General features: G+C 32.7%; 1 protein-coding gene across 1 annotated transcript; it reads right to left on the reverse strand.

The window, feature by feature from the left end:
* Positions 1 to 858: 858 nt before the first annotated feature.
* On the reverse strand, positions 859 to 14,447 carry LOC136984419 (uncharacterized). Its single transcript, XM_067281387.1, has 12 exons — positions 14,129 to 14,447; positions 12,616 to 12,738; positions 10,686 to 10,804; positions 9,732 to 10,604; positions 9,487 to 9,584; positions 8,084 to 9,407; positions 7,190 to 8,016; positions 6,008 to 6,614; positions 4,485 to 5,933; positions 1,550 to 2,558; positions 1,248 to 1,464; positions 859 to 1,173 (listed from the first exon to the last, which is right to left on the reverse strand). The coding sequence occupies exons 1-12, from the start codon at positions 14,427 to 14,429 to the stop codon at positions 1,170 to 1,172; spliced, it is 6,951 nt and encodes a 2,316-aa protein (XP_067137488.1). The 5' UTR covers positions 14,430 to 14,447; the 3' UTR covers positions 859 to 1,169.
* Between the last annotated feature and the right edge of the window lie 2,204 nt (positions 14,448 to 16,651).

A 16,651-nucleotide genomic window follows, 5' to 3' on the forward strand; every position in this document is an offset into this window, starting at 1 on the left:
ATGCATTAAAAAAAAAGGGTAGTAGTAGTTTTCCCAGAATTTTAGGAAATATTTTTGGTAACATACTCTTAACATGCCTTCGGGACGCTTTATTTTTACTTTTCCGGCTGTTATATATAACAGGGGGAAAGTACGGCGATCGGTCAAAACATCCCCCCTGAAGATTTTTACATTTTTGGACTTAGGACACCTTGAGACATCGAGAAATATAAGAGAAAAAAACCAAATTTATTTGTATATATATGTGTGTAGGAGAGCACGATTTTGTTCTTCCACCCTAAAGCTTAATATCATTAATCCCCCTATTTATTTATTAAATTTTGGTGATTAAAGATGGAGGGTGGGGAGATCGTCTGTACTTCCAGTAGGGTCGGACTAAATAACGATTTTACTCGTTATTTACATTTACAATTTTTTATAAAAACCCATCTCTACCCTCAAAATTGTTTTTTTTTCCATTTTATAATGGTTAAAAATATAAAACCATGTTTTATTTTAAAAAAAACTTAACAGATGGCGCCACCAAATGTCGCCGGGAAAGTTAAGCAACTCGTTACTGGATTTTTTAAAAATTTATTTAATCTCTGATAATATAAATATTATAAACGTGAATGAAATGCATTTAAAAATTGTTATTATCAAACAGTAAAAGTTTAATAGCTATTTTTAAAACACTGTGTATATATTTTCTGTGTATATATATAAAGTTAACCAAAATATTTAGGATTTTTAAATGAAAGACGAAATCGAATGATGGAAAGATCAAACAAAATGGAGAGACTACCAAATTGGAGTGCTGGAAAGTAATGAAATGACGACGACGACGATAGTTATATTAATGGAGTAATTTTATAAAAATACAAACAAAACTCTAAAAGTTTTATTAGGTAAACCTATTGATACATTGTAACAATACGTCGAACATTACAAAAATTCTAACGCAAATCAGAATAAAAAATACTTATAGAAAAACTATAATATTTTAAGTTAAATACAACAAAAGAAAATATTTCGTCACATATTTATTTACAAAACAACGTATATTAAATTGGTATATAGTATAAAAAGATGTAAACTTTATATAAAGTTCGTAATTTCATTAAATTTTGATGTAAAAATGGATTTGTTTTTCTTGAGCGAGTTTGTGACAAATGATGGATGGAGGTAACTCATCTATAAAAATAGAAAAACAATTTTATTCATTTTTAAATAATGTGAAAAGTAAAGATGAATATAGTAACAATTACCTAGCAAACGATACGCTATCATCCACCATCATAAGATGTTTATTTCCATAAATAGGTTGAAATTGGCTTCCTCCATCGTACATGTCGAGCGGATACAAATCTGTTGCTTGAACTTGAACCGAACCTGAACTATCGCTCTTCGCATCATCTGTAAACCAAGCGCTTCTACTGCGACTTCCTCCCCCATACATTTTGCCATTTAGAGATGCTTGAGAACCTAAAACAATAATAATAGTAATGCATGAATTCACTCGGTTCCACAAATTTCCGAATACCATTTCATCGAGTAGGCCTATAGTTACCGTAAAGTACTGCAGTTATGTTACTCTTCTGTAATGTTCCGTAAAGAGATGGGGCATACGTAGAGGGTTGAAGACTCGCAGTCATCTCTCTATCTCTCGCTTGTCTGGTGAGTTTGCTATACAGATATACTTTCCTTAAATACAGCAACAACATAACAGTCGTGGCACAGATTAAGTTGGCGATGACGGTCGTGGCATCTCGATATCTTAACGGTAAATGAGTCCAAAGAATCGTCCACGCTATCCATATTGCGGTTACAAATAAGCAACAAGCTAAAATCCACCGAGACTCCCTGTTGTTGTCTTGGCATTTCCAAGTCAGGAGAGAGAAAAGGATAGTGATTAATAGCAAAAGCATTACATAAACCAAAGATATGACGAGTTCTTCTTCGGATGTAGACGGTGGAGAACATCTCCACACTCCATTGTATAATCCTATTTTCGGAGGAATTAAAATTAACCAGGCAGCGGTTAGAATGATTTGTATAAGTACAAGCCCTACAGCGATTACTAACAGTCCTGCAGGACTAGATAATTTGGTTCCATCATTTAGCATTCTGTTTCCGTGATAACCCATCATTCTCCACATATTGATGACTTTTACGAGAAGCCCCGAGAATATAATAGAATAAGCTAAACCCAGAGTAAATCTTCTGATGCCACAAGTACTTTCTGTCGGTGAGACAATAAATGCAAAGTTTACAGTGTAGAGTATAAGAAGGCCAAAGAGTACCATATAGCCGAGAACCGTGGTTCCAACAGTAACAGGAAAAGACACCAAAAAGTAAAGAGCGCAGATGATAACTAACACTATACCCAATAAAGAAAGAGATGTTAAAATTATTCCCCAGAGAGTTTTGAAGTTGGAAAATATAGAATCTTTCAACATCCACGATTTTTGTCTTTCTTTCGTACCGATTTGATCATTTTGGCATTTATAAATGATATTGGTTTTCACTTTAATCTCGTCTTTTCTCAGTACAAGTTCTTGACCTTTCCAATATCCAACCTGAAATCAAAATAATGCAATTTTATTTCAAAATTATTTAATATAAATGAAGTCTTTCAAAATATGAAATTAATATAATAATCAGATTAACGAAACCGTGATGGTATTGGCCCAGACGTAATGAAAATAACTGAGCGTATAATCTACTCCTTAAACCAATTGACAAGTCTTTTTCAGACGTGTCGATTCCAAAAAAAAAAAAAAACGAACTATAGTGCTCATATTTCTTATGAATAAAAAAGGAGAAGAGTATAACACTGGGAATTACAGGCCAGTTGATCTGCTTTCCGCTTTCTAGAAAATTTTACCAGGATATTAACAGGATCCTCAAGCAACTGGACTTCAATCAATCGTGAGAGCGGATTGAGTTCCATAATGAATATTCTGCAATAGATCACATTTTCTAAGGCAATTTATAAAGGAAAATTTTGGCTTTTAAGAATTTAATAATGGCTTTATCCTTAATTTATCTCCGTAAACACGGGGGATAAATTAAGGATAAAGCCATTATTAAATAAAAGCAGTTTGACTAGTAGACTGTTAGGCCGCCGTCTCATGGTGAATTTAATAATTTAGAAATTTAGAAATAAATTTATTTTTTAATTTAGAAGAACTCCTATCTTTTATTCTGGAATAGAGTCCCGCTCCAGGTCAAACTCCTGCTTACTGTGCAGATGCGTTGCCAATTACAGCATTCAATTCTTTTTATTTCTGTTTCCTTACTCTTACCAATTTTTGTTTGTATCCTTGTCTACTTGGACTTTGTTTATTAATTATTAATAAACAAGGTCCAAGTAGACAAGGATACAAATACACTATTCTAAATTTAAATATACAAATTTTAAGTACATAATGGAACATCTGTAATCAAATTGAATGCAGAAAGTGAACCTTTTCAGACGCAAAACAATGTTAAACAAAGCGACGTTATTTCACGAAAACTGTTTACAGCGGTTTAAAAGAAATTTTAGAGTTCATTAGACTGAGGTAATAGAGGAATTAACATAGAGAAAAGCTCGACATTTTTCGATTTGCAGATGATGTAGCTTCAAGAAACGTCAATTTGAACAATGCGGCTTACAGACGGCTTGAAAATTAACATTTCAAAAGACATGCTACATTAATCACCATTGATGAATCTATAATGGGAGAAATTTAATCACGTTTTCAGAAACGAGAGAGAATTTTAAGGAAGATACGTTTATCTGTGTAAAGCGTAAAGCATTCAATCAATGTTATGACATGGCAGTGAAACATGGTCATTAAGAGACTTCAAACTACCTAAAAGAAGATATAACGTGTTCTATTTGAAACCATTCTCGGGGATAGGAAAAGAAACGTGATGGACAAGACAAAAAATCAGATATTATGAAGCTCGTAAAAGAATTAAAATGGCAATAAGCTGGGCATTAGGCTAGAACAGACAATAAGTACACAGGAATCATAAGAGTGATACCCGAAAGATGGGAAGCGTTTCAGAAACTGGCCTAGAACTAGATGGGAGGACGAGATTCGAAGGACAGTCGGTACCCAATGGAGAAGAACTGCCGAGTATATAGATAAGTAGAAGATAGCGAGATGATCATGATAATCGTCTTTGAGTATAATATAAAAAGTATCACGAATAGTTATCGCCTACTGATAAGGAAAAATGCAGTAATAACAACAATATGTTTTTAAATTAGGAATTATTAAAAATTATGTTTTGGTTATGATGATATCTCGATTCATCTGTTTAATTGTCAAATTTTTTCAAAGACAAATGTTCAAAATGTCAAATGTAATAACATCAATTTCAGAAATTGCGTAATTCTAAAACTTTAGCTTCAAATAGCTTTAAATTAAAAAGCGTTTGGAAACACATTTGCTAGCAAACTTGTATAAAATATTACGAATAATTATCAGAGAAGAAATTTTAATTCTTACCTTAACTATTTGATTGGTAGAAGAAACGTTTCTTATTTGATATATTTGAAATCCGAAAGCAACTATCGAATTATCACAATCTGAGCAGCCGTTTTCAGAACTGGAAATTTCTTCCTGAATGGCTTTGGCTAAATGCATTCTTGCTTCTACTCCGCAATCGTCAATTCCAACCGAAGCTCCAGCCCATAAGCAATACTTCTTCAAATATTTATTTAAACCATTAGTCACTGCGTAAACCGAATCGATTGTTTGAGAAACGAATTTTGCTTGAACGATTTCCTCTTCGTTAAGTCTCTCTTCTCTACTGCACTCCGTCTGATACTGAACTTGAATACTTTTACTGTACGATAAGCGGCATTGAAACTTGCGCTGCCAAAATTCTTCAAACCATTGATCGGGGATGGAATCGTGTTTACCCAAACTCAAACTGCTAACGTATTTTTTAAAATCGGGCAATTCCTTATTATCTGTTTTTATCACGATAGTTTTATCGTGCGTGATTATCTCTCTTGACCAACCATCAGTGATAATCCATTGCGTATTACTTAAAATGGAATGATGTATAGAAGCTTCTGCTACTTTTTTAGCTACTTCGGTATCTTCTGTAAGTAAAATTACTACACCGATTTTATTTTGAATATTTTCTTGGAAAATATCTATTAATTCTAAAGTAGATTTATCAACGTCTACTTCTAACATTCCAGAAATGCATATATCGTTATTCTTAGCTGTAACAGTAAATTCGTTTTTTCCAAATTTTCCAAATTCATCTTCGCTGTAAATGAGATAAACGCTTCTCCAATTATAAGTAAGTAAAATTTTCGTAATTATTTTTATTTGGTTGAGAACCGATGGTGATGAAGTCGTCGATAATAGCGATTCGGCTTCCATTTTCTTTCCCGAAACCGCGGGAATGATTATCTGTGTAATGTTAACAGCTTCTGCTATGGGGGAGATTATCTCTGCTACTTCATTGTCGAAGGTCAAAGCGGCCAGAAGTGATTTGGGATTTGAATGAATCGAATCGCCATCTTCAGAATAATAGTTATAAAGCATACCTTCCGCCTTCTGATAGCGATTGCAATAGTCGAATATGGTCAAACCTAACTTAATATTTGGCAAAATGCTGGAATTCTTGTTAACTTGGTTAATTGCGTACGAAAGAGCTATTATATTTTGAAATATCTGTTCGTTATTCAGCTGTCCACAAGAGAAGAATGTCGATCCAGATCGATGAACGGGAGCTATAGCACCAATCACAAAAGAAGTGCCTTCGGCTGGTAAAATTTCCATGATATTAGTCGGTTTACTTTTAACGGGAGGGCAATCTTCTGTATTATTGCAGACGGAACGGATATTGTATAAAGAAACCTGCTTTTTTGCATCATTGTAGCCTCTTCCTCTGGACGCATTGATATGAAGGCCTTCGTCCTCGTTGAAACGCCCAATCTATAGAAGAAAATAGATAAATATAAATATTCACGTATTTATAATTTGATTTTCATATATATAAAAATAATTACCGTTACAAAAGCTTGAGCATTGCTTCCAACTTCCATAAAATTATAAATATCAAATGATCCAGGGTTATAATTGTGGCTTCTAAATCGAACTATTTTATTATCGATACCTATAAAAGTTAATTTCTTGCTGTTTTCTATTATTAATTGTCTTAAATTTTCCATATTTCTCATTTGAGGACAGACTCCCCTCAATTTAGTAGGGCAAACTTGCTGTCTGACTTTCTCCAAACCTTGAGCGAGTGTAAAAACTGCATTTATTATTCCTGGTATCTGAACGTCTTGAAGGAAAGTTCCTTGTCTGCTCTCTTCGATTCCAATATTAAAGCAAGAAGAGCCCCGGCATTTAAACTTTTTTTCCCAATATTCGCTAAACCAAGAGTTTCGAGTATTGTTTCGAATGTGAAGATTAACAAAATAATCCATGAAGCTGGGAACGGGTGACGATTCCGATCGAATGCTGATAGCCCCTAAAGATAATTCTGGATGACGATAGAAAACGTGAATGGTTTCGGGTGCAAACCATATTGGATGTCCAAAATCGGGATAATTTTCGACAACTGTTAGAAGTCGATCGAGATGATTGGAATTTAACAATACTACTATGACTCTGGAATAAATGAAAATGAGTTTTATCTTAGAGATTTATTTCAAATAACTACAACTTATAATTTCAAAATAAATATTCATTTATTCTCGGAACAAATATTTAGATCAGAAATTCATCACTTATTAGACCCTAAGGCTGTATAATTTATTTTTATTGTTCTTATAAAATCTAGTTCAAAATTTCACACACTTTTGTCCTCATTTTTTATTCCCGATCTTTAGAATCATGTGATAATTTACTTAACGAAAAAAATTATTGGCTTTAGGTTATTCTTTTTACTTTTAATTCTGTACAACGCGTAACTATTTTCGGAAATATTCGCGAAATGAATACAATTTAAAACTCAATTTATTTTTTTATTAAATGATATGACTTTTTTAAAAAGGTGGACAATAACCATATAAATACGGTAATTGAAGTTATATTAACTACAAATACTAATTGGTAGTTTTTCCATAAAATCTTATAATAGTTGCATTAATTAAATATTAATCAAAGTGTCAAATCTTTGAAGAGATTGTTTGTTTATATAATTTTTTTCATAAAAAAAAATAAAATAGAATTAGATTACTCACTTAGATCCTTGTTTTTGTTTCCACTGCAACCGGCTAACTACTCCTTCTAAGGAAGAACTGCTGGAAGATGTTATTTTTTCATTCAAAGCTAAAATAATTCCTCTTTGTTGGGCCATACTGATAAATGCATTGTATAAATCTAAATGTTCGTCTCCGAATAAGAGCGATATGTAAGTCCAGTGAAAATGCTTTAATACACTAATCATTCCATCCGCTAATATATTGTTTGGAGGAGAAAGACGTAACAGCGAAGGATAACGTTCCAAATCGTTAAAGATCGAATGGGAAGCTGTAGGTGCCACCGTAGTTATGTTTAATGGTATTGTCACATCAACAACGGGATCTATAACATTAATAGAATGATCGCCTGCGATAAATCCAACGATTTCGTTAGTCAATGGTAATTTTACATCTTCTGATGGAGATATTAAGGAATGACTGAAAAGATTTGACACATCTCGAGCAGTTTTCTCGCGACTGCTGCAACTGTCCAATAATAAAGCTCCCATGTGAATTCCTGGTAAAATATCGGGATGCATATTGAGTTGATCTAAAGCCCAGAGAAAAGCTTCCACGTTCTGGATACTAGTCGATGTCAAAGGACCACACTGAAGTGGATTGCTCGAAGATTTGTGAACACTGATTGTAGCTGCGATGTAAAGACGATCGGGAGAATCCGAAAATAACCAATCGACTGGTCCATTGAAACAATGCCCACAGTCAGCGATGCATTCCGATCGTTGATCGTCAAACTGGATCTCTTGTCCTTCGATATTGTGTGTCACCAGATTTGTCATATTTATCAAGCCATTATGATAAGTAGCCACCTATTGAGATAAAATATTTTGAAATTATTTGAATTAATTTAAATTAAATATGATAAAATTCACTTACTTTTCTGTAACTATAACTCTGTAAGGCAGATCTTCTAAAGAAGTAAATATCAAACGGTATATTACCATAACCAGTTGATGTAAAAGTGAAAAGATTGTCTGAATTTTCAGGATTTCCTGAAGCAGTATATTGAATATATTGACTGATAGCTGGTCGAAGTTGGTGGTGGTGTAACATTTTGGAACATAAACCACGCTCAGTTGAGCATAAATAATCTCTAAGTCGTGTTAACCCTGCAGCTAGGGCAATAACAGCTTGACTGCTATAAGAACTGCTCGAAGTTGGGTAATAAGGAAGAGGAGAACATTCCGTATCGGAACATCCTAACTTTTGCTGCCAATATTCAGAAAACCAAATATTTCTTGCATTGTTGTTCGGTGTGAGTTTTTGATAATATGACGAAAATTCTTCGAAATCAATTCTTTGAGGTCGAATCAATAAAGCTCCAGAAGCGAATAATTCTCTATCTTTAACAATGTTCCAATTTTCACTCCACTCTCCGTTAATAATCCATAGAATTTCTCCGGGATAAAAATCATTTGAGATTTTAATTTCGTCTAAAATTGCACGAAAAGATGACTCGGATAACCAAGTTACTACGGCTCTACCACCTTTTTCTTTTGCCTTAGCTAATTCTATAACGGTATCTGTAACAGTAATGTTTTCTAACGATACGTCAATAGCAGAACAGATTCGCTGCTGAGCAGCCAGTTTTTTGAATTCTGTTACCGCATTTTTGTATGACGGATCATTATCGTATATAAGAGAAACAAATGACCATCCTAAATATTTTAACAAATCGATTGTGACTTTAACACCATTGCTTGCTGGCTGAGCTATCTGAAATAAGTAGGGATTACTGCCAAGATTATCTTCCGAAATCTGAACGTCTTTTGTTGATATCACTGTGATATTAAATGGTGACAACATCGTTACTGCTGCTTCTACTTCTGAGGAAGCGGTAGAAGCTATCGCCGCTACAGCAGAATCTAAGGCGATACCATTCCACTGCTCTGTTTGTTTAGCTATAAAATTGCCTAAAGTCTTACGAATTGTCATTGCCGATGAACAAGTATCCATTACAGCAATTCCCAATTCGATGCCTGGAAGAAATGCAGAATCTGCATTGATTTTATCTAAAGTCCATAAAATTGCCTCCAAATCTTGTATCGCTTCACCGTTAATTACGGAACTGCACTCGAAGGGACGAGAACCTGTCTTGTGAATTGGTAATATCACAGGAATTAAAAGTGCATCAGACTTGCCGATAATAATAATATCTTGACTGGATAATTTATCTTCCTCCATTCTTGATTGTCTTATCCTGAAAATCAAATAAAAATTATTTTTAAAAAATGCAAAAACAGTATAAACTGTTAGAGATATGTCTTAAACGAATGTACTTTATGCAATCGTTGCATCCTTCCTTCGGGCAGAGTGACGGTATGTACTTTGCATTGGTGTCTACTACTTCTGCATGGTCTGCATCGTATGCTACGGCCTTTAAAATATTGTTTGAGTAATTATTAATAATATATATTTAAGAAATAGTTTAAAATTAAACAAAAGCTAGCTCACAAAAATGATGGTATAACTAAAAATGTTAAATTGTTGTAATAATAATTTAAAATTATTAATCAAAATTTACCTGAGTGTAATGCAGTCTTCGTTCTGAATCCATTCTGTATAAAGTTAATGCCAATTTCAAACCAGTAATTTCACCTTCACGATTAGTTGAAACTCTCTGTCCGTTCATTTCAGGGGGACTACGGTTGGAATCGCTGTGGTAATAGTCAACAGATTCGAGAAACTGCCCTATAAATTGTTGACGAGCCATCTGTCTAAAAGCATTACAGATACCAGGCACAGAATCACATAAAACTTCCCAACTTTTTTTCAAAGCGTGGGCATAAGTAGAAACAGCGTGAAAAGCAGCCAAAAATCTAGATGTCCTCCTTAATTCTGTAACTGGTTGTTCTATCGATGAAGTGCACAATGAAGGATCTCCTTTGAGACGGCATTGATTATTATAAGTGAAAAAATTTAAAAACCAACGATCCGTTATCGAAGTAGTAGCTTTTCTTGTATGAAGATTGCTCCAATAACTTTCAAACTGTTGAATTGTACTCGGATAGGGTGACACGCTATAAATCTGCGAGCCATTGATTATATTTGCCAACTCTGTTTCGGGTGGGATCCACGAAAATAACCATTGCAAACGCCTGACTACGTCTGGCACTTCACTCATCACTCGCATTAATCCCGTGAGAGTTTGTTCATCCATAATAACTAATACGGCAGTTTTATTTTCTAATCTATTAGTAAAAGTTATTAACATGTTCTTGAGTAGTTTTAGATTTACAGGATGTTCAGATGGAATGGAATGTGTCGCAATAATACATGGTTTTCCATTTTGGCTAATTTGACCTAACTTTTTTGTGACTTGAAAGCTATGTTCATCTTGAGAATGGATGATGGCAAATCTTTCCCATTCGAGGTCGTGGGCAATTTCTGCAAGAACCTGGAAAATTAAATGCAGTAAGTATCGATTCTGTGTTATAACGCCAAAAAACCTGTAGAAACAAACCAGATAAACACTTACTCTAGCTAACTGTTCAGCAGGAACAATGTTATTACGAACGGAGATAACAGGAATTAGATATCTTCGGAGATTTTCAATTAGAAGGCGATTTTCACTTATTGCGTTCATTTCAATTAATCCTAAAATTAATAATTTTATTAAAAGGTTATAAAATAAATCGCAAATAGTATTAAAATGCATTGTTTCCGCGTTAAGTACTAATCAAAAACCGTATATGGCGAGTAATTTAATATTTTTCACGCATCAAAACAGTTTCTATCCGAGTTATTTTTCTTAACAGATTCATACTTCGCTTCGGTGGACTATTGTAATATTTACCGGAAGACTTTCATCGTTAAACTTAATGAAAATTCCTATCTTTTTTTTAAATTTTCTTCTCTCTTTCTATATTCCATACGTTCCACGTTCTTTCTTTATCATTTGTCACGGAGAATATTTTAATACATAACAGAATATATCAACGAATTCAAATGTAAACTCTAATTTTATTCAAAATACCGGTGTATTTTAATCTCGTAGCACCGCTAAATTTTATAAAAGAATTATTTTAATGCGGTTTTAAATTTGGAGTGGCTCTAAATTTAATTATTTGCATAAAATTCCAGTAGCGCATTAATTAAGTCCTTTTTTTTTAACATTCTTATCGTATTTTAACATATTTTCCTCCTTTGGTTTGGGTGCTTTTTAAGGTCGTTATGTTCAGCTGACCTATTTAAAAATTCTATTTTGCTGTTTTCAGACTATTTTCTCTAATTATTCTGTGAATAGATTATTCCGTTTTCTAATATCATTAACTAGTTTTTTCCGTTTTTACTTTATAAACGAGAGCAGACAAAAAATACATTAAAAGTAAAAAACAGGACAAAACAAGCTTTAATTTAATCGAAAATAAAATTTAAAAAGTTTTTCCAAATTTGGAAGAAATTTGCTATAATTATTATTATACGAGGTATATTTTTTGGGAAAGCAAATCGAAACAATTTTTGCTTGTGAGCCATTGCTCCATTGCTCCATTGAAGAATGTTATAATTCATATGTTAGAGAAGTGCCTCCGGTAGTAAAGTGGAACTTGTCAAAAATCTTTTAAATTAAAATATTTAACAAACTCGCGGATCCTCCCGGGGTATATATTAAAACGCGTCAATGGAGCGATTAATTGCTAGAAAAGTTTTAGACGACGATAAAATGTAAATATTTCAACCGAATTTCCCTTTAAACTAGTCGACAGAAATTATTAAAACTTTAACACAAATATGTAAACAGTGAAAAAGTTTAATCGCTATAACAAAAAAATGTGTTAATGATCGGTATTTTAGATTTAACCTAGATGTTTCGTCCGCCTGTAGTAGTAGACTCGTATTAATTCTTTAAATTTTTCGAAACGTTAATTATCGATTTTATACGTGATTTGATATTTTATTTTATAATAATGCATTTCTTTTGTTTTTTCTTCTACTAACGAATAGTATCGATTGTATTCGTCATACGAATGGTGTCAGTATGTCAATCACGTCTCATTAATAAACAAAAATCAGCTGTTTATTAAATCGCTTACATAAAAATCCTTTTATGTTAATGCAGCTTATATAAAAACCTGCTTTTCCTCCAGCTAAATATTTACGTCGAAATATATAACGAGGCGTACTGTTACTCGATAAGGAAAGAATCTCCTAATATTTTGTTTATTTTGAAGAATCCATTTTAATAAAATCGTACTTTTCTTAGATGTGTTTACTCTATAGCTATCATTATTTGCATTTAGATTTTATACAGCTCTATCATTTCGCTGATAAGATAGTATCTGGATACTCCAAATTCCAGCGGATCATATATATATATATATATATGAAAACATTACAAATATATTAGAGTTAATAATAACGCTTTATAAAATTATCTCATTGTTTTTATCCAGGTAACAAAAACTAACCTGCCAGAAGGGAACCGTTTTCGGGTCTACAGGTCATTGAACCAGACTTTAAAACCGGAAACAGTGAAGTCACGTGTTTCGTACTTACATCCGGATGATTGCAGCTATCGTAGACTTGCAACCCTGTAAGAAATACACACGTTAAATCACACTTATTAAGTTACTTGTAAGTGTAGAAGCGATTTTATTATAAAATATAAAGTTCCTACAAGACATAAAAAAAATTAAATTGAATTATTTTAAAATTTTCAATATTACTTTTATATACACGAATAATTAATATTTATTTACATAAATTGCATCTCTCCTTTTGATATATTTATATGTCTGATATAAGATGTTTAAAATAACTTATGCAGATTAATATTTCTATATAAGGAATAAAAAGCGTGTGTTAATAAAAGCAAACAAGTTATATAAAGAAATTTTAAAGAATAAATAGAAAGAAATTCATTTTTAGATATATTTAAACCTATATAAAAACTCTCTTTTTTTTATACGATTTTCATTTAATTAATAGGTAGTTTTTAAACTGTATATAGGTTTGGAATATATTTTTGATAATAGTTTTGATCTAATTTGAGTTTATTTTTTACATATATATATTTTTTATATAGTTACTTTAAAAACATTCGAATTTTTTCTGCAGTATTAATTGACCTAGGTATGTATTTACATTGGAATTCCTTGAAGTAGATTTATAAGATGTAGACAAAGATGTATTATGCTACAGCCTACTAAACATATTAGGATAAAAATATCTCATATTATATCCTATAGGCTACAATATATTATATTATTGTTGATTTTTTTCCTTCTTTTTTCTTTTTTAAATTACTTGAGAAGAACGAATAAATAGAGCAGGATCCGACCCAAAACTAGTAAAGTATCCAAACGTTTCCACACGCAAAAAAATTTTGGGGGCAGGAAAACATCATTAAAAATTAAATTAGATTAAAATGATTCATTAAATTTGAATAATTTTTATATTAAGATATTTGTTGAAATATAAGAAGAGTTTCATTGTATTCGTGTCGTCAAAAAAGTAGCTGACTAAATCAATAATAATTTATTACGGACCTAATAATAAGTGTCGTATACAAAATTATTTTAGATGACACGATAAAATTTGTGGGACTTTTAGGACTGTAAAGGGTAGCCTACATCTGTATTATTTGTTTTTCTTTGTAAGCTTGTAAGTTCTACTGTTTGATTGTTAGAGAGAACAAAGTCTTGTGGATTGTCTATTTATATTGAGCGGATTCAGATGAAAACGTGATTCTGTTTTTGACTATTTTAATTATATTCTTGTTATCTATTACTGCGAAATCATTCCCTGGAGCGGACATCCTTTTTACAGCGTAGGCCAATGAAAGAACAATTGTGAATAGATTCGAAACCCACATATTTCGACTTTCTAATGAGAGACAAGGAAGTTGTTTCGTCTGCAAAATGCTGCGAGACAATCGAAGACAATATGACATTGAGAGAGACAAGAGTCCAACCTACATACCAATCTTAACGCCAGGAATAAACGACTCGGTCACCGCTTTCCTATTAATTTCTCCGTAATCTTGATTTAGAAGAGAAACGGCCCATCTCATAGCTTCGAACACTTCCACTCCTTGGCGACTCGGTCTTCCGCATCCGTACACGCCTTCTCCTCTTTCGTGGACGTTTAGAATCACACCTATGGTCACATCCGCATCTGGGTTCACTTTGGTGTACGAATCCGATACCACGCACGTTTCCGGCACCAACCATTGCGACCGGGCCACTTGAAATAGGAAGAACAAAGCTGCCAAAGCAGCCATCGATTACTCGCAAGGTGATAATTCTGAAAAGATAAAAATAAAAAAATAAATTAAAGACGTTAATTAAAATTCCTGACGAAACTAACGCGTATAGAAATACGGAAATTCTTCGTTTTAGCCCAAAGTCAATTTCTCAACGCCCAATTAAACAAACGGGAGAAGAAATATATAATTTTTTGATCGTCGGACCGTGTAGCCATGATTTATGTCTTACATACTTGAAATGTGACGTCACGACAACTACGGCCGTCAACCCCCATAGAAATTCGAAACATTAATGCTATATCATGTCAGAAACAATCGTTTCGATGCATTCTTATAAGAGAACCCGTCCTATTTTCGAAACGATCCTTACCAGAATGTCGAAGGCCCGTGGCATTTCATTAAAAGTATCAGGAATCACGCTCGGTCTAGTTCACATTTTAAACGAGATATCTGCAGCCCGATGCCTCTAAGCCATCGAACGGTGCACAAACCGCATTCGTTCTTCGAATGGTTAACAGAATTTTAATGGGCGCTGAAAGCAACATGGAAAATTTAAACGATAAGATATCACGACGGGCGCGTAACTACGCCCTTTGCAATGACATCAATTATGTCACGGGTACAATTATTTTCGTTTGTAAAACCATTTGAAGCGAAGGTTAAGCAGCCCGTTAGCAGTTTTTGGTTCCAATCCAAAACTCGTGAGTTAAGATAAGCATCTAGGACATCGATTGAGAATTAAGTAAAAAGGAAAAATAGAAAATAGTTAAATATCAATCAGAAATTCATGCTCGGACAAGCATATACAGATTGCCATGTTTATCAATGTGTGTGTGCTTCGATGCTCGTGGGAAATTTACAAATTACTAAAAATTCTTATGGTTTACAAGTTGAGCGGCCATTTATAAAATAGATGCCATGTAGTTATATTTCTAGTATATATTTTAATAAATAAATAAATAAAATAATCTATTAGCTTCGAATTTCGTACATGTAGGACAAAATTACGTTTAGATCTGGGTGCAATGTATATGCAAAAATGATGCTTTTGTAAATCGTTATAAGGAAAAAGCATAAGAAAATTGTTGCCTATTTTTTTGAACTAGTTCATCTTATACCAGTTTTGTCGAAGGACATTTATTTGGACAGAGAACAAGGTGATTCTTATTATAGGCTATCTTGCATATCCTTTTTGAAGGTTAATAATTTTTATTCATTTAACAGGCTACATTCATATACAGTAAGCCTTTTTAACCAAGGAAGTTGGCTATTCATTTATATAACGTATCCTGAATTCATACTAAAGTTGTCACTGTTATCTACATTCTTTAATTGGAAAGAAAAGTATTCATTTTCGACTTGTCTGATTGAATAGTTAATAACGGGACTAGTCACTTTGTATAAGATTTTAATGGAAATTTATTAAGATAAAGAGTATTATTCTATTTTTAATCTATACAGAAAAAAATGTTGTTATATAATCTAGTCAGATCAGATGTATTTACTCGTTTAGAATTATTTAAAAAATTCACTTACGTTATTTATCAAAAATCTCATTGTAAATCTGATAAAGGCAAACGTCAGTTGCATGCAAATGTCGAGCGAAGAAAAAAAGAAAATTGAAATACAAAAGTCTATAGCGCGTGATTTAAATTTTAAAATATTCTAAAGCAAATAAAATTATCAGTTGAAAGTTATCCATTTTTCCTAGTTGATTTATGAAAATAGCTAAGCTAATAATAAATGAATAATCTTGATGTTATTATGACTAATAAAAATAAATATGGCGATGATAATATATTGTCTGTTACTTTCGAGATTAGATTAAAAATTCAGAAAAACTATGAATAAGAATACTTACCAGTTGTAAAATGAATAAAGTCGAATAGAAATTTGATAGTTGGAACAACACAGCACGAATGAGAAGCGGTATAAAACAGATATATTTTTACAAAAATCGGGTTATCCTACCGAAAAGTAATCATTGGAACCGTTATAAACATTTGCAACCGGAAACAAACTACAAGCTGTTTTTGTTTCTCTGTGTTTAGGTTGACCAAAATGATGACTTTAATGCCATTTCTTTAAATTGAATGAATTAACCTGATTCCAGTTGTTGTTTTGTGACCCGAGTTTTTCAGGAAGGTGAAGGAAAAAAACCCAAGGCAAAAGGCAGAAAATTAGATTTTTGTTATTGGTATCAAAACTCGGATAATTACCATGGCATTGACTTTGAA

This window comes from Centruroides vittatus, unplaced genomic scaffold (genome assembly GCF_030686945.1).
Source record: "Centruroides vittatus isolate TY-2023 unplaced genomic scaffold, ASM3068694v2 contig_918, whole genome shotgun sequence".
Taxonomy (NCBI): domain Eukaryota; kingdom Metazoa; phylum Arthropoda; class Arachnida; order Scorpiones; family Buthidae; genus Centruroides; species Centruroides vittatus.

Coding starts and splice junctions, on each gene's coding strand:
- LOC136984419 (XM_067281387.1), bottom strand. CDS start 14,429: ATGGCTGCTTTGGCAGCTTTGTTCTTCCTATTTCAAGTGGCCCGGTCG. Junction 9,585..9,731: donor GAAGACTGCATTACACTCAG/GTAAATTTTGAT, acceptor AATATTTTAAAG/GCCGTAGCATACGATGCAGA. Junction 9,408..9,486: donor GGATGCAACGATTGCATAAA/GTACATTCGTTT, acceptor TTTGATTTTCAG/GATAAGACAATCAAGAATGG.